The sequence below is a fragment of the Carassius auratus genome, unplaced genomic scaffold (genome assembly GCF_003368295.1).
Source record: "Carassius auratus strain Wakin unplaced genomic scaffold, ASM336829v1 scaf_tig00216980, whole genome shotgun sequence".
NCBI classification, from domain to species: domain Eukaryota; kingdom Metazoa; phylum Chordata; class Actinopteri; order Cypriniformes; family Cyprinidae; genus Carassius; species Carassius auratus.
The window spans coordinates 7,504-28,939 of record NW_020528832.1 but is presented as its reverse complement, the minus strand read 5'-3'; the positions used below and the strand labels follow the sequence as shown (position 1 = coordinate 28,939).

At 39.7% G+C, this 21,436-nt stretch overlaps 1 protein-coding gene and 1 long non-coding RNA gene across 2 annotated transcripts; one reads left to right on the top strand and one right to left on the bottom strand.

Annotated features, from left to right (window-relative positions):
• Nucleotides 1-7,693: 7,693 nt before the first annotated feature.
• On the top strand, nt 7,694-20,987 carry LOC113099601 (uncharacterized). The gene is made up of 3 exons (XR_003289485.1): nt 7,694-9,480; nt 20,099-20,219; nt 20,682-20,987. It is a non-coding gene; the product is annotated as an uncharacterized LOC113099601 (long non-coding RNA).
• Nucleotides 13,283-14,577, bottom strand: LOC113099600 (basic helix-loop-helix transcription factor scleraxis-like). The gene has a single exon (XM_026264468.1). It carries the CDS (start codon nt 14,048-14,050, stop codon nt 13,436-13,438), a length of 615 nt encoding a protein of 204 aa, XP_026120253.1. The 5' UTR covers nt 14,051-14,577; the 3' UTR covers nt 13,283-13,435.
• Nucleotides 20,988-21,436: the final 449 nt, after the last annotated feature.

The following is a 21,436-nucleotide window of genomic DNA, read 5'->3' as shown; positions in this document are numbered from 1 at the left end:
ACTTATAGTCTGAAAAATACGGTATTACGTTTTGAATATCTTTTATGTGACATTTTTCTTACAAAAACGCATCTATTCGCTACAGGAAGCCTCTGTTCACCTTCACCCCCCGGAGCCGTGTTAGATACTATTTTTAAATGGATGAGCTTTTTATTAAACTTCTCATGGAAGTCTTTTTCGTCACTTCCTGTTTGTTGTTGACGGCTGAACTGCGTTTGAGCTCCGTCACTATATTCTTTTCATTGACTATTTTTAACTTAAAAATCTATTTTATACACCATCGTTTCCGTTTATATAACGCGTGAATATATCCTCTATTGTATTCTACAACAAAAACAATTAGAGCGACTCGCTATCACTAGATTTATTTTGATCTCCCGGGTCCGCTATTAGCTTTTAGCCAGTTAGCATCAGCAAGCGTGGTTGCTGCTAACTGAGCTTACATTGCTAATACTCTATTCACACACATTACCACTGCTGTACTCACTGTTACTTGCTTTAATGGCGGATGAATGTCTCCACTCTGTGCAGCTCGAGCTCGAGGCCGTGGGGAAGCAGATTCGCGACCTGGAACGGAGGCAGGCCGAGCTGAGAGAGCGGAGAGCCGCGCTGGAATCATCCCGGGCTGACGCTCACAAGTCCGGGGTAAGTATACAGCGTGCTGTTAACAGTCCCACCACGTCTACTCCGTGTGTTTCTCTGCGCAGGCCCGGTGCACCCAGGACGCGATCTTCCCAGATGTCCTTCACTGCGACGCCGGGACACCACGGACCCTGGGTGCATCCACAGCGGAGGATGCGAGCCGGGTCCCGGGCGACGACATCTCCCCCTCCTGCCTTCGAGATCTCCATCCAGAACCGCTTCGCTCCCCTCCGCGAGACAGGACGCGACGCTGTGATCATCGGAGACTCCATCGTCCGACACGTAAGTGCTACGTTAGCCGAAGGTAAAGTGCACACTCATTGTTTGCCTGGTGCTCGTGTTCTCGATGTTTCTGCGCAGATACCCGCGATCCTGAAGGACGGCCAGAGCCCCAGAGCGGTCGTGCTTCACGCCGGAGTTAACGACACCACGCTGCGGCAGACGGAGACGCTGAAGAGGGACTTCAGGAGCCTGATCGAGACGGTTCGCAGCACGACGCCCGCGGCGACGATCGTCGTGTCAGGACCACTGCCCACGTATCGCCGAGGACACGAAAGGTTCAGTAGACTTTTTGCTTTAAATGAATGGTTGTTGTCATGGTGTAAAGAACAGAAACTGCTATTTGTTAATAACTGGAATCTTTTCTGGGAGCGTCCTAGACTGTTTCGCGCTGATGGATTACACCCCAGTCGAGTCGGAGCGGAGCTTCTCTCTGACAACATCTCCAGGACACTTCGCTCCATGTGACTAGTAAGTCAATTCTCAAATAACCATTATGATGAGTTTTGTTCCACCCGCTTAAATGATAAAAGTACTTGTGCTGTAAAACCTATTAAGACTGTGTCTGTTCCCAGAATAGTGAGGTCAAAATATAAATATAAATATAATGTAGGATCTAGAAAAATCTTATCGTAATTAAACCAGAAAAATGTAAAGTAAATGAACAAAAACAATTTTTAAAGTTTGGGCTCATAAATATTAGATCACTCACACCAAAAGCAGTTATTGTAAATGAAATGATCACAGATAATAGTTTTGATTTACTCTGCTTGACTGAAACCTGGCTAAAACCAAATGATTATTTTGGTCTAAATGAGTCTACTCCTCCAAACTACTGTTATAAGCATGAGCCCCGTCAGACTGGTCGTGGCGGGGGTGTTGCAACAATATATAGTGATATTCTCAATGTTACCCAGAAAACAGGATACAGGTTTAACTCTTTTGAAATACTAATGCTAAATGTTACTCTGTCAGACATGCAAAAGAAATCTAATGTATCTCTTGCTCTGGCTACTGTGTATAGACCACCAGGGCTGTATACAGAATTCCTAAAAGAATTTGCAGATTTCCTCTCAGACCTTCTAGTTACAGTTGATAAGGCGCTAATCATGGGAGATTTTAATATTCACGTTGATAATACAAATGATACATTAGGACTTGCGTTTACTGACCTAATAAACTCCTTTGGAGTCAAGCAAAATGTCACCGGGCCCACTCATCGTTTTAATCATACACTAGATTTAATTATATCGCATGGCATCGATCTTACTGCTATAGATATTGTACCTCAAAGTGATGATATTACAGACCATTTCCTCGTATCGTGCATGCTGCGTATAACTGATATTAACTATATGTCGCAGCGATACCGTCTGGGCAGAACTATTGTTCCAGCCACCAAAGACAGATTCGCAAATAACCTGCCTGATCTATCTCAACTGCTATTTGTACCCAAAAATACACATGAATTAGACAAAATTACTGACAACATGGGCACTATTTTCTCTAATACATTAGAAGCTGTTGCCCCAATCAAATTGAAAAAAGTTAGAGAAAAACGTACTGTACCATGGTATAACAGTAATACTCACTCTCTCAAGAAAGTAACTCGTAGTCTTGAACGCAAATGGAGAAAAACTAACTTAGAAGTTTTTAGAATTGCATGGAAAAACAGTATGTCCAGCTATAGACAGGCTCTAAAAACTGCTAGGGCAGAGCATATACACAAACTCATTGAAAATAACCAAAACAATCCAAGGTTTTTATTTAACACAGTGGCTAAGTTAACAAATTACCAGATGCCACCTGATTCAAATATTCCACCAACGTTAAATAGTAATGACTTTATGAATTTCTTCACTGATAAAATAGATAACATTAGAAATACAATAGCGAATGTAGATTCTACAGCATCTAACACTTCAGTTTCATCCATCGCACCCAAACATAAACTGCAGTGCTTTACAACCATAGGACAGGAGGAGCTAAATAAACTTATCACTGTATCTAAACCAACAACATGTTTATTAGATCCTGTACCCACTAAATTACTGAAAGAGCTGTTACCTGTAGCCGAAGAACCGCTTCTCAATATCATAAACTCGTCGTTATCTTTAGGACACGTCCCAAAACCATTCAAGCTGGCGGTTATCAAGCCTCTTATTAAGAAACCAAAACTAGATCCTAGTGTACTGGCAAATTATAGGCCTATTTCAAATCTTCCATTTATGTCTAAAATTTTAGAAAAAGTTGTGTCTGCTCAATTGAGCACCTTCCTGCATAAAAATGATCTGTATGAAGAATTTCAGTCAGGTTTTAGGCCCCACCATAGCACAGAAACTGCACTTGTTAAAATTACAAATGACCTGCTCCTTGCGTCAGACCAAGGCTGCATCTCATTTCTAGTCTTGCTTGATCTTAGTGCTGCGTTCGACACCATAGATCATGACATACTCATAGATCGATTACAAAACTATACAGGTATTCAAGGGCAGGCTCTAAGATGGTTTAGATCCTACCTGTCCGATCGCTACCATTTTGTTTACTTAAATGGGGAGTCATCTCATTTATCATCAGTAAAATATGGAGTGCCACAAGGATCCGTCCTAGGTCCCCTTCTATTTTCAATATACATGTTGCCCCTTGGTAATATTATTAGAAAATACGGAATTAGCTTCCACTGTTATGCTGATGATACTCAGCTTTATATATCAACGAGACCAGATGAAACTTCCCAATTATCTAAGCTAACAGATTGTGTTAAAAATGTAAAAGATTGGATGACAAAGAATTTTCTCCAATTAAATTCGGATAAGACGGAGATACTAATTATTGGACCAAAAAACACTACACAGAATCTTGTAGATTACAATCTGCAACTAGACGGATGTACTGTAACTTCCTCTACAGTCAGAAATCTGGGTGTTATATTAGACAGCAATTTGTCTTTTGAAAATCATATTTCCAATGTTACAAAAATTGCATTCTTCCATCTTAGAAACATTGCCAAGCTACGAAACATGTTATCTGTTTCTGATGCAGAAAAGCTAGTTCATGCATTCATGACCTCTAGACTGGACTATTGTAATGCACTTCTAGGTGGTTGTCCTGCTTCTTCAATAAACAAGCTACAGGTCGTCCAAAATGCAGCAGCGAGAGTCCTTACGAGGTCAAGAAAATATGATCATATTACCCCAATTTTACAGTCTCTGCACTGGCTACCTATTAAGTTCCGCATCAGTTACAAATTATCATTACTTACCTATAAGGCCCTAAATGGTTTAGCTCCAGCGTACCTAACTAGCCTTCTACCACGTTACAACCCATCACGCACCCTAAGGTCACAAAACGCTGGACTTTTGGTAGTTCCTAGGATAGCAAAGTCCACTAAAGGAGGTAGAGCCTTCTCACATTTGGCTCCCAAACTCTGGAATAGCCTTCCTGATAATGTTCGGGGTTCAGACACACTCTCTTTGTTTAAATCTAGATTAAAAACACATCTCTTTCGCCAAGCATTCGAATAATGTATCTTTTTAATTGTGAGTGTAGTTGCATCTGATCAAAGGTGCATTTTTATTCATTAGCTTGGGTTAAACTAATTTTACTTTGTTGGATCAGCAGCTATGCTAATGATGTCTGTATTTTGTTTCTATGTTTTGCCACGGGATTCACATCCCGTGGTAACTAGGATTTACACAAGCTCCAGTCTGGATCCAGAACACCTGAGAAGAGATGATGCTGACCCTCAGAGGACCTCAGATGATGCTAACCCTGAATGAACAAACAGAACTAACAATTATTCCTAAATGTGTGACTTAATCATATAATAACTTAATTAATAATATTGATAGTTCATCGTCTAGCTGACTACGTCTTGTATTATTATTATTTTTTAGTTTTTCTAAAATCCTGTCAAATGTGCACAAACTACTAGCTACTACTAAATATTGTAGAAACATAATTTTCTGTAAAGTTGCTTTGTAACGATTTGTTTTGTAAAAAGCGCTATACAAATAAACTTGAATTGAAAAACTTGAATGGACCGATGGCGTGCAACACCCAAGAAGTTGCATCAAAAAGCTTGAAAGATGAAAGACAATTTTTTTTAAATAACTCCAGCTGAATTCGTCTGAAAGAAGAAAGTTCCATGACATCAGGGTGAGTAATTTATGGCTTAATTTTTTCTTAATTTTTGGCTAAACTAACCCTTTAAATCTAGAGAGATTTAACATCTCTTGAAAGCTCTATCACTTGGATGAAGCCTTTGAGACAGCACAGTGCAGCTCCAGTGTCTTGTGTGTATCTATGTGTGCCTGCACAGTGATTTTATATGTACATCCAGGACAACAGATGATTCACAAGTAACCAGTCTTTATAGACCAAAAATAGCCTAACAGACGTAGGGTTTTTTTATGGGTTAAAGTTGTCAACCGTGTCCAAGAACACCAACCACTGTGCTCTTCATTCTTCAGATTCCTTTTTTTATGAAGTTTCTGTCCTGGGACTTGAGCCCTGTAAAACCAAGTGCTTCACTGAGCACCATCAGCACATCCAGCTGGTCTCAGGCCATGCTGGATACACAGACCTGAACGCTGTCTGTGGTTTGATGTTGAATATATTTTATTGCATATAAAATAAGTCAATGTGAGTTTGTGTTTCATATTTAAGCATGATACACAAAATTGGAAAATTGTGGGAACCTAAATCCCTTTGGGACACAACAGTCTTCCCATCTAAACAAAATCACTCAAATAAGTCGATTTTTCCCGCTTGGTTGTGGTTGTCTGCTTATTGTGTCCCTCTTTTTCATCATTCCCTTTAGACTCACAGTCTTTTTTTCAGTTGAATTCTCTATTTAAAACAAACAGACAGACAAATATTATAGATTCCACGTATTAACCTATCTGGAAGCTATCTGTCCTCTGTGATTAGCATGGCACCATAACATTCAAGTAGATGTTTGTGTATATTTCGCTCATGGCAGCAGTTGTTTAATGAATTCACCTCATTGTGAGACCTTGCTGGTGTTCTGCGTAGGATCTTCTTGAATATATTTATTATGTCTCTACACCAATAGGTGGAGAAAAGTGATTTTGCGTGTATTATGAGTGAGTTTAATCGTTCACTCAAGGAATTCATTTAAACACTGATTCATTCGCCATATGTGCCGACTGAAGATAGAAGACGATTTTTAATTTGTAATTTAATGCACAAGTAACTGTGAGCACAGGGCACTTGTACTAGATAATATGCGTTAATGTTTCGATAATTGGTAAAGTACGAAAATTAAACCATATTTACATACATAAAATAGCGAATTTCACATTCTGGCATTTGTGTGCTGTTGACTTCCGCTCTTTTCACATTCTTACACATGGGGATTCATGTGTATAGTATACAATCCCTCAGGTTTTATTGGATGACTCAGTTTGATTCAGCGTATCATTTGGAAAACTGGGAACGGCATGTTGAATGTTTCATGTTTATCAGCCAGTTGGCTCTGTTAACGAGACCATGTAGTGACCACTTCAGACGGATAAATATTACTATAGATGCTACATCAAAAAGATTTTTTCTTTGCAAGGATTTTGAAAGACCAACAAGAAAATGAGACACTGTTGAAGCAAGACCTAATGATGACAGAGCTGATGGGTTTATTGCTCATCCAATAGAGTCTCGGTTACATCTTTGCTTTGTTACACACAAAACCAAATCATGACTTTGTAATGATGACTGAAGCCTTGTTTGAGGTCCTGTCCCATGATCACTGCTGGATAGCTGACCATCTGCCAATGTGTCTGGTTTCTTTCAAACCCCTGAAATCTTTCGGCTCTGGGTCCAGAACCCCCTGTGGCCCCCTGTGCAATTTGTCCTCAGACCCAATGCCGATCCACACACCAGATCACCCGTGTGAGCAAATATGTGTGTATGTTCACCATGGAGAGCTGTTTCCGTCTATGTGGAGTGAGGGGGAACATGTGTGACCGCTTCATGTCTGGCTGCAGCCTCTGCGGGAGGAAGTAGGGTTTTATTCTGCAATGGCTTTTCCAGGCAGAACAAGGAATGGGAAGGAGATGCAGAGGGAGAAAGAGGAGAGAGACTAATTTTATCCGATTCCAACCCCTCGCAGAGAACCTCCACACAAAAACATGTTATTCAGAGCCTCTCGGAGTAAAATCTGAAATTTCCAGATATTAAATGATGGATTAAATGAGTGTGTGTGCAGGGAGTATATACTGGGTTTTGTGATTTGGGAGAAAGTCAAGAGCTAACTCCTAGAATCCTTTTTCAAAATGTTAAAGTAGCTCATTGAAGGATCTGATCAGTCTCATTGATCATTTTCAAACCCAACATCTGGGCTCAGAGCTTCAGGGATATTTGCTGACTCTACTATTAAGTTCAGTTCCATTGTGCTTTATTGGAATTGGTTGTTTCTTCAACTATAGATGCTTTTATGTCCTAGGTGTTGATTTTAATTACAGCTAACAACTAACTTTTTATTTTTATTATGTGAAAGTCACATTATAACTGCCATGAAAAATTTTACCATACCTTCATATATATTCATATTTTTTATTTTTTATTTTGTAAAATAAATTTAAATACATCATAAAATATTGTTTCAAAGAGTGAAATCATAAAACATTTTAAAAATAAACATCCTTTAAAGAAGTATTATCCTGAGAACCCAAACTCCATAAAAAAACCTGATGTAATTCAAAGTGAATTAAAGAGAAGTTATTTTTAGCCTTTTTAAAATTGTTTTAAGCATCTAAAATATTCCAGTGGATTTAATTACATTTTTCTTTCCTATTAAATGTTGTTATTAAGGATGTTTATTTACTGAAACAAAATCACTCAATAAGAAAATACATTTTGTTTGGTGTACTTCATAAACTTCTCTTTGAAGTTTTTTAGTTTAGGCTAATATGCATTTGCCCGCTTTTATTTATTCTTTAAAACCTGGAAAACAGGAGTGGTTTTACTGGTGGGTGACAACCTTGTGAACTAAGCCTTTGCTTCTTGTCGGAAATTTTTATTAAATGCGGCAAAGACTGGGCGACCCACATGTCTGAGAGTGGAGATTTTTCATTTTTTCTTTAATACTCATGTTTAATTTCATGATTGGCTAAAGCTCCAGGTGGCTGTTTAATGTCCAACAGATGGGCCCTCCGCAAACCCAATTTTCCTTTGCAGGCTGATGGCAATAAAAGGAGGGATTTTCACAGTTCCGCAGGCACCCCTCGCATTTCCACTCTCCCAGGGGCAGAGAGAGAGTGAGCAAGACCGCAGTGTTATACTTTGTTTTTATTAAAGCATTTGATTGACAGCAAAGGAAGATTTTTCCAATATTAAACTCTAGGCCCATTTGAACGGGGCAAAGTACACCAAGTCTTGATTTTGAGCTACTGGGACTGAGTTATACTCTTTCTGTCTCTCTATCATTCTATCTCTCACGCTTTTCCTTTTCTTTTTCGTATGCTATGAAGCCAATAGTTCTGTGGCTCACCACAGGGAGCTGACAGATTGGCCCTTAAGATCTCTAGGCTTCTTTTACAATCAAAACTTGTTAACTCACATTTCTTACTTTTGGATGGGATGGAGAGAGAAAGAAGGATTCAGAAGGGAGGGTGTATAGAAGGTGAAGGTGGAGTTAAGATGCATCAAAGTCAGGGTCTTGAGAACACATGTTTGGACATAAAAGTGTGTGTATACTATAGATTAGGAGCGCTGTAAAACCAAGAACTTATTCTCCTAAGGCCAGTCAAATGAGGAGATAGAAGCAGCTGCAAAGTCCAACTCCCTCTGTCCTCGCTGACCTTCACAGTCGCTGTCCTCATCCTCTTCCTCACTGTGATTTCAGGGATAAGTGTTCAAGACTAAGGTGCACACTAAAATCTGAGAGAAAGTCACTTGAATCAAAGATTAGAGTTCATTGGATGCTTGGATGAGGCATTCTTATTTATCCACGTTTACCAAATGTTCTTGTGATAATTACATGAAAAGACAAAAAGACAGCTCAAATAAGTTGGCCTAGTATTTTTTTTTTTTTTTTTTTTTGTTAAGACTTTGTTCAGAATGGATTTTTAAAAATAATATATTAGTATAGTGTTGGTCATGTTCTACTGTTTTCTGTGTAACCCAGCATTAACAGAGGACAAATTAGCAGGGCTATTTCAACAATAGCAGCTCAATATTAGCCTCTCCAGCAGGAAACAATTAGCTAACAGCAGGTATAAGTGGACAGGATCGTGTTTTCTGACTGTAGAAATGTTGACACAGAAGAAACTGGCAGAAACTCAAGTCACAGAAAAATAGTTTTCTCTCTCCTACAGGTCGGTGTGTGTGTGTGTTTTAGGGACGAGAGTCGGAGAGAGCTGGAACGGGCCAGCCAGGCTCTTTGGACACCTGTCATTCCATCATTGCTTCACTACTTCCCGTCCTGTGGTATTCACAAGGCTCTCTGCTGGACCTGTGAAAGCTTTACCAGGAGCCTGAGATATGGACTGATACATAAACACTCTGACAGAAAACAAAACAGATCTAATACAAAAGAAGGTAAGAAGAACATCTTTATGCACTTCAAGTCCATATGAAATCCAATAACTCAAATACCAAAAAGACAACGTTTTTTGACTGACACATATTGAGAACTGTACCAGGATCCTTTGAATCTAACTGGCTTTTCATTTGGACCATATAAAGCACACTAGATCCAAACCAATAACCAAAAGAATGACATGATGATATTCATACCCTTTCCCTCTTGAGTATTCAGGTGCTACTGTTTAGCATATTTAGGGCACATATTATTCCACTTATAGGATTTTTCAAGGGTTTGTATTCTTTGTTTGAAATGATTTAGATTACTTTTAAGGTCATACAAGTTTGGTTATTTTTGGTGGAGTTGATAAGTGGAAAGTTTTTAATAGCTTTCTGATGTCTTTAACTTCAGGTCCAGTGACATCCAGCTTACGGGACAGTGTGCAGTACTTTTATACAGACACTTTTATCCAAAGCAGCTCACGTTGCATTCAGGCTATACATTTGATTGTTTTATGCAATGTCTGGAAATAAAACTTTTGTCTTTGATGTTAATAGTACCATGCTACCATTTACAACTTAACTGAACTCTCTAAAATATTTTTTTTTCTATTTCTAAACTGATTTTGAAGACTTGTGTCCCAGACAGTGTCTCCCTTTTTTGTGCCTTTCAGTTCTCTAGCTCTTAACCTTAATTAAACTGTATGAATATATGAAACATTTCCATGCAAAAAGTGGTATTAGTGGACCAGTTCTGTTGCCATGCTAACTAGTCTCTACAGTGCCGTCTCGAGCCAAAGGGGATGATGAAGCTCTGTTGATGTTGGATAACAAGCAGATGGAGAAGGAAGGAGTGAGTTAAATGATCTGAAAGCACTAGACCGGTTGCACTTCACAGACTCTATATTGAGCGAAATATGGCTGAGCTGAACAGAGTGTGGGAGACTTTACTAAGAGTTTACTGAGACTGAGAACAATGCTGATAGTTTTGGGAGAACTACAGAAAATCACACATTTGACAAATTTGACCAAGTTTACTTGGGTTTAGATGATGTTTTGTGAACGTTGTAGGTATAATTGTCTTACGAAGTATATAGAATGTACACAACAAATACAATTGGGTCAGTTAGATTTCATAGAAATTGCTAGGAGAACTGTTGTGGGGGCAATACTCAGTCACCGTTGGTTTTATTACTTCATTTGTAGTATTACGTAAACATCAGTTTTGTCAATTTGTGTGTGGCTGTTAAAATGGACAGATGCATTATAGGCTTCACAGCATTCCCTATTTGTTCAAATGGTGTTATGCAGCCAATATAGTTAAAACTGTAACTTAACAGTTAATATTAATGAATCAGTCACTGGTTGCTTCAGTTTCCTGCATTTCATAAAAAAATAAATAGAGCAGGTCCATTCGCCTGATGGTTAAGAACTTAGGTTATTGATTTATAATAAAAAAAAAATCTGTTTGAATTTAACAAAAAAAAGTAAAGTTATGAGCTATGTGACACTATTCTGTGCACACAATTGTGGTCTATTAATTGTCTTTGGAAGACTATCCTAGGTTAGGTAATGGTGATGACCCAGGACAGGCATTTACGTTAGACCTTTGGAAAGGGGGGTTCCTAGTATGCAAGTCCCAGACTGCCTGTGTGTGTGTGTGTGTGTGTGTGTGTGTGTGTTTGAATGTGAGTGAGAGCTTGTGGTCAGAGGTAAAGTAGAGGACACTGTCTGCCAACAGCAATCTACCTGCAGATCTCATCTAGACTGAACTTATAGAACCAGACTTAACACTGACTCCCTTCCTGTTCACCTTTCAGTCTCTCTCTTACTCTTGCAGACCTCTCACATTTCATTTGACCCCTCAAGATTTTCCGACCCTGGCATTTTCATAATTTGGTTTAAATAATGTTTTTAAATGTTTAATTGACATAAATAAATACAAATAACAATCATTATGTTACAGTTTAAAAACAACTACTTGACAATAATGTTTGCTTGTACTGTAGGAATGTGTTCTAATAGCAGAAAAGCCGTTGACATATGCAAATAAAGTTCAGTATAGTGCATATAAAATATATGCATCACAGACGAACCCAAAAGCACAAAAACAGGTTCTTTGCTGGTTTTAAATTACAAATCATCTTCATGTTACTCAACAGTCTTCATCCCATATCACTTTGGAATAAACGTATAACACCTCTGTATAAAACAAAAAAAGAGGTTCTGATGAAATTCACATAGTTTTTGTTTTCTAAATATGTAAGTGCAGAGAGGCAGTGTAGTTGTCCATTATGATGCTGCTGTCCACCAGGAAGTTTAGGCTTTTGTAACTTGGTTAAGCAGTGCTGCATTCAATTAAACAGCTTATTTACAGTAAATTTACAGTAAATGTTCAATTCACTCCGGCGCGTTTCTTCAGACAGATGCGATGGGGACGCTCTTTTAACTCTCTCTACTCCTCATCATTAACTTCTTAACACAGCTTTTCTTTCTCTGTCTTTGTTCTAAAAGAAAAGAAAACAAAGTGATCAGCAAATGCGTAGCGTGTAGGTTAAAGGGTCTTTATACATCTTGTACATCCATTCATTTTACAGACACATAAAAACAATTATCTCATTAGATTTTTAAACACATTAGAACCCTGATGAGCAGTTGAACTCTGACCGGCATTACCAACAGGTCTTTTCAGACGTCTGAACCATAATCAAAACCATCTCACAGATAGATCTCATCTGGGGAATCTAGGAATCTTACCAGACTGTCACACTGGTTTTTTTTAAAACATTACAAAGTTTTTTAAAACCCTTTTTCTGAGAGAGAAATGAATCTTCAGTTTGACTGATAACCGCAAAATAAGCACTTTCAGCTGATAAAACAAAGCCTTTTAAATGTTTGCCACTGGACACTGACAAATTGCAAGTTTGAGTTCATCAGCTCTCATTAATTAATAAATAAATAATCCTCTGTGGCCCATTGAATATGGCCGTATTATTTCAGTAATAGTGTATGAAATACTAGATGAAAGGATGAATCTGGAGTGTTTTCATTAAACTGTGGTGTTTAAGGGGTCTGTTCAGGATTAGCCGTCGTAATGATGATGAGGGTGTTGAAGGCTTTGGTGGAACTCAGGACATACGTGGACTGTGCAGGAAGACATTCAGGTTGTCAGGGGAGTAGACCAGATGTTTCTAGTCCACTACACAAATACAGCAGATGCATAGCAGCCTGCGTAGAGTGTGTTCATGTCATTTGGTATACCACTCTTTGAAAGTTTTGTCTAGAGCTAAATGAACCACGTGTTTTCATCACAGAGACTGAACAGAGATGAAAACACTTTCATTTAAAATGTGGTAGATGTTAATTAAAGTCAGACCGAGTATATTAAGGATTTCGCCAAGTTTCAGTGCCAAAGTGATCTGTATTTATGATCTGATGACATGACATCAAGAAATTATGCTAATGTACACTCAAACAGCTGATGCATAAATATCTACTTATCTGTCAATTGCACACTCAGGACGTTTCATTTTATCATTCAATATAACATTATGATAAATGGGATTTTAAAGAGATAGTTCACCCAACAATGAACATTCTGTCATCATTTAGTCTTCCTCATGTCGTTCAAAACCTTTATGACTTACTTTCTTTTGTAGACCACAAAAGGCGATATTTAGAAAAATTATACATATATTTTTTTCATATTATAAAAGTCAATGGGGTCCAATGTTGTTTTGGACCCCATTGACTTTTATAGTTTAGACAAAAACAAATGAAGTATTCTTCAAAATATCTGTTCCATAGAAGAAAGAAAGTCTAAAGTCTGAACTATCCCTCTAAATTTCAGATAAAGTTTTGAATGACATGAATCAATAACAGTGCACTGACCTTTGACCTCCGATTTGTCACAGAATAATAACTTTATTATTAAACACCTAATTTCTAAGATTTGACTGTTCTTTAAATGTCAGTCAGATCTGATGTTTAACCAACAATTACGTTCCATCAAGCTACTCACCAGCCGTCTCTGGTTACTGAGGCAGAAGGTGCAGATCTGTCTGGGCTGAGAGTTTTCTGAGTCCGGGCTGGGAGTCAAGCTCTTTGGAAGGTTGTGAAGACGATGATACAAGGCTTCGGAGCCGCTAAGACAAGGCTGGCCATCTCCACACTCCTCTCCAACCAGCAGCATGTTCCCTAGGTGCGAGATGTAGCTGGAGGCCAACCGCAGCGTCTCAATCTTGGACAGCTTCCTGTCGGCCGGTTCGGTAGGTATCAACGTCCTCAGGGCAGTGAATGCCGTGTTCACACTGTTCGTGCGATCCCGCTCTCGAGCATTTGCAGTGTTCCGCTGGCGGATCTCGACAATCTGAGGACGGAGCTCACTGGGAGCCGCTACCGGTTGGCAGCCATACCTCTGTTTACGAGCACCTAACTTAAGGGTGCTATAGCTGCGGCTGGCCATACGGAAGGACTTGTCGTCAGATCCAGAACCTTCACTGCCATTGTCGTCGTCCTCGGAGTGCATGCTGATCTCAGAGCACAAGAAATGACCTGGGGTTGGTCGCACCATCGCAAAAGACATGCTCAGCAACTTACAGAGGACTTCTGGACTTTGCTCTTCGTCCTTGCACAGAAATCTCTGTTGAACCGTTCTATTTTGCCCAAACACAAGAGTGAACTCAATCCCTATTTCTAATCGTACACCCCCAGCATGTTGCAAAGCTTCTGTAACCAGTCCTGCTTAGGGCTCCAACCAATCCAGCAATGCTCAACCAAGTCACTTGTGACTCACTCATTCATCAGAAGTGCCCTTCTCTCCACTGTCATCAGTTATTTGGGCTAACAGCATGCCAAGCCACCTCCCAGACTTTGTATGTTCATGTGTGTAAATGAGTTTGTGAGCTCCAGATCCTTCAGTTCCATGTGTGTTTTCAGCTGAGTGTTTCCTTATGCCTTGGATTTATAGTCAGGGGGTGTGGCTGGGGTCCACTCTCCCTTTAACCACCGTAAATGTGAAATCCAGTGAGCAAGCGGGAGGAATGAGAGAATATGTGGAGTCTTTCTCTTTCTCCCTCTGTCTCTTTCACTCCACATGATGTTTTTTTTTTAAATGTGACCCTGAAATGCTTCCCCTGAAGATTAATCTCTGTGATAGATTGGTTCATTTCTTTAAGAGCATTAGTTGTTTTATTTTATTTCTTTCACACTGAAAATTCAATTCAATCCATTAACTTATATTTTTTTCTACGCCCTCTCACTCTTTCAAAGAGCCAAATGCTCCGAACCTAAATACAGCTTTAAGTTTGTAGACTTTAGGCCAGTTTGTCTTGCCTTTGGCACCACAGTCACAGGAGGTCTAACAAATGATTGCACAGTTGCTGAGGGGTAATATCACAGGATATTAAGCAACATTCATAAAACAAATTCTTCATAATTCATAATATTGTTTCTTGTGTATGGAGATTGTCCACTAGCAGCTCTAGTGCTGATTAAACAGGAAGTGCCCTGGGCTGGGGAGAGTTTGGACTGTAAGCACATAATGACGCTCATAATGGTTGAGTGGAGGTGATGGGTGATTGGTTGTTTGAAAAGTTGTATGACAGTCATGGGCACACTGACATTTTCATTTGCCATTCTTGTCAAACATTGCCAAAAATGGTGTCTAAACATTTTTCAACCATTATAGGATCTTAATGCTCTTACATTTCGAGCTATATATGTAACTGAATTGAAAACTGAATATGTAACTTTTGAAAACTCAATGTGCAAAGGAATTTAACATGCTGAAAATAATGAGGCAAAGTTAGCAATTGCTCAGTAAGGGATTGAGCATGAACTTATTTTTAATCATCTTTTTAAACTGTTGTATTTTTATACTAATTTCTGTTTTCAAACAAGATGGAAATGTTTTAGAATGAGACAAACCAAGTCCATGGTTGTTTAATATGTGATTTTTAAAATCTATTTATTGCAGTTGTTTCCCAAAATGATGTCACTTCCTAGATGATAATACTTTTTTGTACCTGGCTTTTATTAATAATTCACAAGAAAACACATTTGAATAGACAAAAAAATGCCATTTTAAAATGTAGAGTTTAGTGTAAATTTTCCTGTCCCCATTCATATATACATATACATAACCAGAATTACTCATTTAGATGAAAGAAATAATAATGAAGGCTTGTGTCATTAGTGTGAACAAACTTGCATAAGCTCATTGCATTATTGCTGTGTATTCTGAAGGTTGATGTCTATAAATCAGAGCAGATTGGTAGTTAGTTCTTATCTACTGGTGATCTGATTATCGTTACTTTCTGTGGAACATCTGTGGTAAAACATCATCCCAGTATTAAGTGCCCTTCTCTTTGTGCCCTATGTAGTTCTTCTGGCATTACTTGGAAAGTGTCAAAATCCATCACTAATCCTTTGCTCAGGACTGCAGACAGTCGTTATGGATGTGTTCCGGATGTACGTCCAGTCAACTATCGGGAGACTACGCTGTCTAGCCATAGTTGGGGACAGGCCAGCAGGCAGCAGCCACGCCTGATAGGACAGGGCCTCCGCAGCTGGCTCGTTTACTGTAAGAGGAGATGGATTTAGAAGTGGAGGGAGTGAGAGAGAGAGAGAGAGAGAGAGAGAGAGAGAGAGAGAGAGAGAGGGAAAGAGAGACCCTATCAGCTGTCTCATTTTAACGTGCATATCACTTTACATGTCCCTCAATAGGTCTAATGAATTGTGACCTCATCAGTTAGATGTATAGACTGGGGCGGTTTCTGTAAAATGGGGCAATGCTGCTTACAGTAGGTCATGCAAAGCTCAACTCCTCAGTTGAAATAAGACAAATAATTTGGCATCTCTCCACTGCTGACTGGTAATTGCCTTTCTTGTGGCCTTGCCTCTGGCTTCCAACCCCTCTATTTCAGGAGCAGAAATGAAGTCAGTCTTCGCTGAAATTCCATGCCGTAATCGTCCCGTTCCTCAGAAGCCAAAGAATTCAGACAGCAAAGCAGGTCAGTGGGTTTTTTGAGATGAAAAAAAAAAAAAAAAAACATTTAGAATCTTCTGATATTCTGTGTTTATTACCAAATAAACACAAAACAGCACATCAGCCCCTCATGGACGACCGATGTGCACAAATAAAAAGTAAAACATTAAATAAAGCCCAGGCCTGGTCCTCTCTCGTCCTTCACTGTCGTCACTCCAGTTTTATATCCCTCAATCTCCTCTGTGGGACTCGATGGTGGGTCGCAGGTGTCGCTCATTTCCCAATCACTCCACCGGCCTCGCTTGTTCCCACATCCCTCGGCCCCGCCCCACTCGTCACATACCCCCATTGCCCCTCGCAGGCTGGGGGGTACTCCTGAGACTGCGCTCTACCATCCCCCCCCCCTCCCTCCAGGGGGGGACCGTTCACGGGGACCTGCGGGAACCTGGGGGTAGGACAGACGAGGTGAGAGAAAAGGAGATGGAAGGAGGAGCGAAAGAGACGAGAGAAAGGAGACGGTGGATGGCGACGGACTACTCCGGCAGGAGTCCCCCGTTCCCTGCTCCTCCGGATACCTTCACAGAGGCAGCAGGCTCTGGCCCCCTGGCGAACGGCGCCGACTCCTCCGCTCCCTCACGGATGGCAGCCGCCCCTCCACATCGCAGGCGGGCAGCAGCAAGCTCGCCCGTCCCCAGCAACTCACTCCTGCCCACCGCATCGAGCGTCCATGGCGGCACACTCCTCGCCAGCTCGATGGCACTGCGGATTCACCACAGTGGCGAGGGATCTTCAGCAGCGCGTCCCTCCTTCTCCCGGGCTTCGGCACCACTGTAATAATAAAACCTTCATATTCATCCGGAAAAGAAGGAGGCGGGAACCGGCGGACAATCCAGATGAAACTTTAATAATTCAAAATAAACACAAAACAGCGCATCAGCCCCTCACGGACGACTGATGCGCACAAATAAAAAGCAAACACAACTAAAAGCCCAGGCCTGGTCCTCTCTCGTCCTTCACTGTCGTCGCTCCAATTTTGTATCCCTCCATCTCGTCTGCGGGACTCGAGACCGGTGGTGGGTCGCAGGTGTCGCTCATTTCCCAATCACTCCACCGGCCTCGCTCGTTCCCACATCCCTCGGCCCCGCCCCACTCGTCACACTTTGCCCTTTACATTGACTTTTTTTTTTGCCACACTTTACAGCTTTTTTTAGAGGATTTTGCAAAGAGACATTCGTATTTGGAGGTCTGTAGACCCCTGCCGTCATCTTGTGTGACAGGTTTCCACTCAAACCCCATTAGTCAACAGGCATTTTCTCACACACTGGAGTGTGTCACTCAGAATAAGTCATTACAAGTGAACTGTGAGACATGTTGCTTTACTCACACCGTGTAACCCAAAGAAGGAGTGGTGTGGCTAGCACTGGAAGGGGGGTAAGTCAAGGCCTAATCTTTGAAGTTTGCCTTGTAAAGCAGGCAGCTGGTGAGGGCAATCCCACTGTGGCTCTTCAGCCTGGGCTTGTAAAATCCACCTCCGCCCTTTGTAACTGGAGCCCTGGGACTAACCTGGGGCCCCGCTAACAATGGCTCACTGCTAATTTAGTGACTTTTTTTTAAATTCAAAGCGTTCTCCTCTTTGTTCACTCTTCATTGTGGGCACACTTCATATATCTGCTCCAGGTGCCACACTAGAACCTAATCTTAAAACATCTGCTCGTCATCTAGGATGCAACCACTTCACCAATTTGTAACTTCAATTTTTTTATTTTTTTATTTTTTTATTTAAGTGAACAAATTTGTATTATTATTATTTTAAAAATGTATTAAAAATGTATTTAAAATATATTATTTTTTTTTAACTTTATTTAACATTAGAGTTACGGTGTTTACAGTGGGGAAAACTTATTTTAAATTGCGTGTGTTTTTAAAATTGGTTTATATCTAGAAAAACTTTCTATATAATCATATATATGTTATTAATTAATAGCTAACAGCTAATAATTAAGAGTTAATATTTAATGACTTAATAATAAAAGAAAGATATTTTCATTATCTATGATGCACCTAAACATAAGTTTTCCTTGGTACAGTATTTGTTAAGTGGTTCGGAAATGTTCTTGAAATGGGTTCTGATCATAAATAATCAGATTATAATCAGATTTTGCGGGCTTTAGTAAAGAAAAATCACACATTTACAGGCGCAAGTACTTCTCAAGGGGGTGGCTAGCTTGGCAGGAAATTAGCAATTTGCAGCTATTATTTTTTATTAATGGTGATTACTCAGCGACATTGGCGATTCCTGTTCAACCAAGGCAGAATGTCAAGAGTGCAAAAGGTCACATATGTTTTCATTACAACATTTTCCAGCATGGACCATGAAATATGTTCATTACACTGCACATTACGCTTGAAGTCTGTGCATTACATACGGCGGTGCATCAGTGATTCATAGAAAACTCAGTGGGTGTGTACAGCCTTGACTATCTATCATCAGCATTTGTCTATCATCTAAATTCCAATCGAATTAGATGCATAATATAATGTAACTGAAATATACAGCCATCATTATGCATAAAAGTGAATGACCATACCTTTTGTATTACACTTGCTTAGCTCACTAGCAGCCAGAAACACACAGACATCTCAAACATATCTGAACGGAAATAGACCTTAGACATGGACTGTTTCCAACACTGTTTCATCTCCATCAACATTGCACACCCCACTTTGCTGCTTGTGGTCATTTTTAATGTAAGCAGTAGCTAACTGGCTGCTTATATCATCCTTTTGCAGTGAGACCATTTTTTTTTTTTTTTTGGCTGTGCGGTCCTGTAAATGTATAGATAAGGTCCCAAAAACCAGTCATCCATTTTGGGTGTTGGCGAGTACACGCAGATGGATTTTAGAATAAATATTTGCTGGAAACTCTCAGGGCTCCATTATGTATGGTGTAAAAAATTGAGTATAATGTACAATGTGTCTGCTTTATCCTCAAGCGCTGCTGGCTCTGTCATTTCTTTTCTTTATAGCGTTTGGGAAAATTGTTTGATAGAGTTAGTGGCCAGATCAGAAATAATATGAAAACGCTTGTTGCAGGCCATAAAGTGTTCAAACTTACAGCAAATTGTCAATAAAATGTATGAACTTTCAGATGTACTTTTTGAAGCCTAACAGGAAGTTTTTGCTATTCGTTTATGATGGTGTTTTAGCACATTTGGTCATGCGGTCTATTCATAATTTAAACTGATTCCTGTGTTCGCAGAGTTCGAAGGATCCTTAGGACATATGCTTGTCATTATCCATTGAGGAAAAGCTCTGAGTGAGCGTAAGGGACAAGGCATATATCAGTCATAGATTGGCGGAACATTTGCCCTCACACATCTTTTTTCAAAAGTACATTCTCAATAGCATCCAAAAACAAATAATTGTGGTCACTCCGCCATCTGAAATGAGTTGCCAGATTGCCCTCTTAATACTGCCTCATTTCAGATGAATTTGTGTTGCTGAGTTAAGCCTGAAACCGGCCGGAGACAGAGAGGGGATATCAGCACTTCATCAGCACCACAAAAAACCTTCTGTAAAAGAGTTTCATCAGTGTATCATTGATGAATAGTTTCATAGATGTTTTTCTTTTTTTCGCCATTCAAGTGAATGGGAGCTGTACTTGAATTAATGGAAATAGCTGCCTGGAGATGCCAAAGATGGCTGCAAAGTGGACTGACTGACTGAAACTGGAAATGGTCTGGGTTTCCGGAGTGTTTTTAAAGAGGTGAGTGACACAGAATATATAATAAATAAAAAATTGCTTCGCACATCCTCACTTATCTTACATTATCTGGATACCTCATTCATCATTTAGATTATTCATGAATATTTTGGAAAGTTTTCATTTCATAACTATTTCTTTTACTGAGATGTAACTTGCTTGTTTAGATGTGCAGTTTTTCCTGAAGGTGGGTTGGACTGTTGCCTTGTTGATTTAACCTTTGCCCTGAAACGGTCTTTCAAGAGTATAATGCATTAATTCAGCTGAAATGTCCTCACGGCGGCCTGCAGAGATTACAAATCACACAAATGTGTTTGTAATGGCTGTAAAATAGAAAATAAATGCAGGGAAAGTGCAGCTTACAGCTCAAATCCTCTGAACGCTCGATGAAATGCAATAAATTCTGGCCGAAAAAACCCTGCACTGGAACTTGACAAATATTTGTATTCTTATTTCTTATTTAAGCGTTGCTTGGCTATCTTTGAATGGAGAGGAGGAGCTTTAGGACTGAACAAAGAATGTTTCAAGACTTTTAATTTCTACAACATCCACTCAGGCGCTGATTAGTTCTCTTCCAAGCCTTTCCATGCTGCCCTCAGGAGTGATCTGTATGCTTGGTATATTCTTCATGGCGTAAGATGTTTCACTTACACCAACACTACGTTTTCATGGACCTGCCAGAATCCAAAATAAAAGAGTATTTTTTTTTCTGCTTTCCCTCAGAACAGCAACCAAACTGATGTAATCTATCAGTTTTAGACGAAAGTCAAAATCAAATCAAACTATTTTATCTTGTGATCTAATATGCAACTGTGGTGTAGTTAATCTACCGTATACCCTAGGATTTTTACTGCTGCCAATTGTATTTAGTCTTCAAAGTTGTGCTTATTTGTGAAGATTATTATTATTATTATCAGATTTTCACCAACAATATGTTTTGATTCAATTCGCATATTTATTGTCATGATGCATATTTTCCATCTCGTCTAATCACTGACAAAATTGAAAACCCTTTGTTAACAAACTTCTTTGTCCTTAATTTCATGACAAGATTAGCAGTGCTTGTGGCTTGCAGAGAGTTTGTAAGTTTGGGAATATATTTCCAGCTGTCAAGTTCACTCTGAAGTCATGAGCTAAGTGACCTCAGAGCATTTCAAGGCTCCGGTTCTGTGACTGTGGATATGCTTAGTTTCATTCACCGAGCCGATGCTGGACCTGAC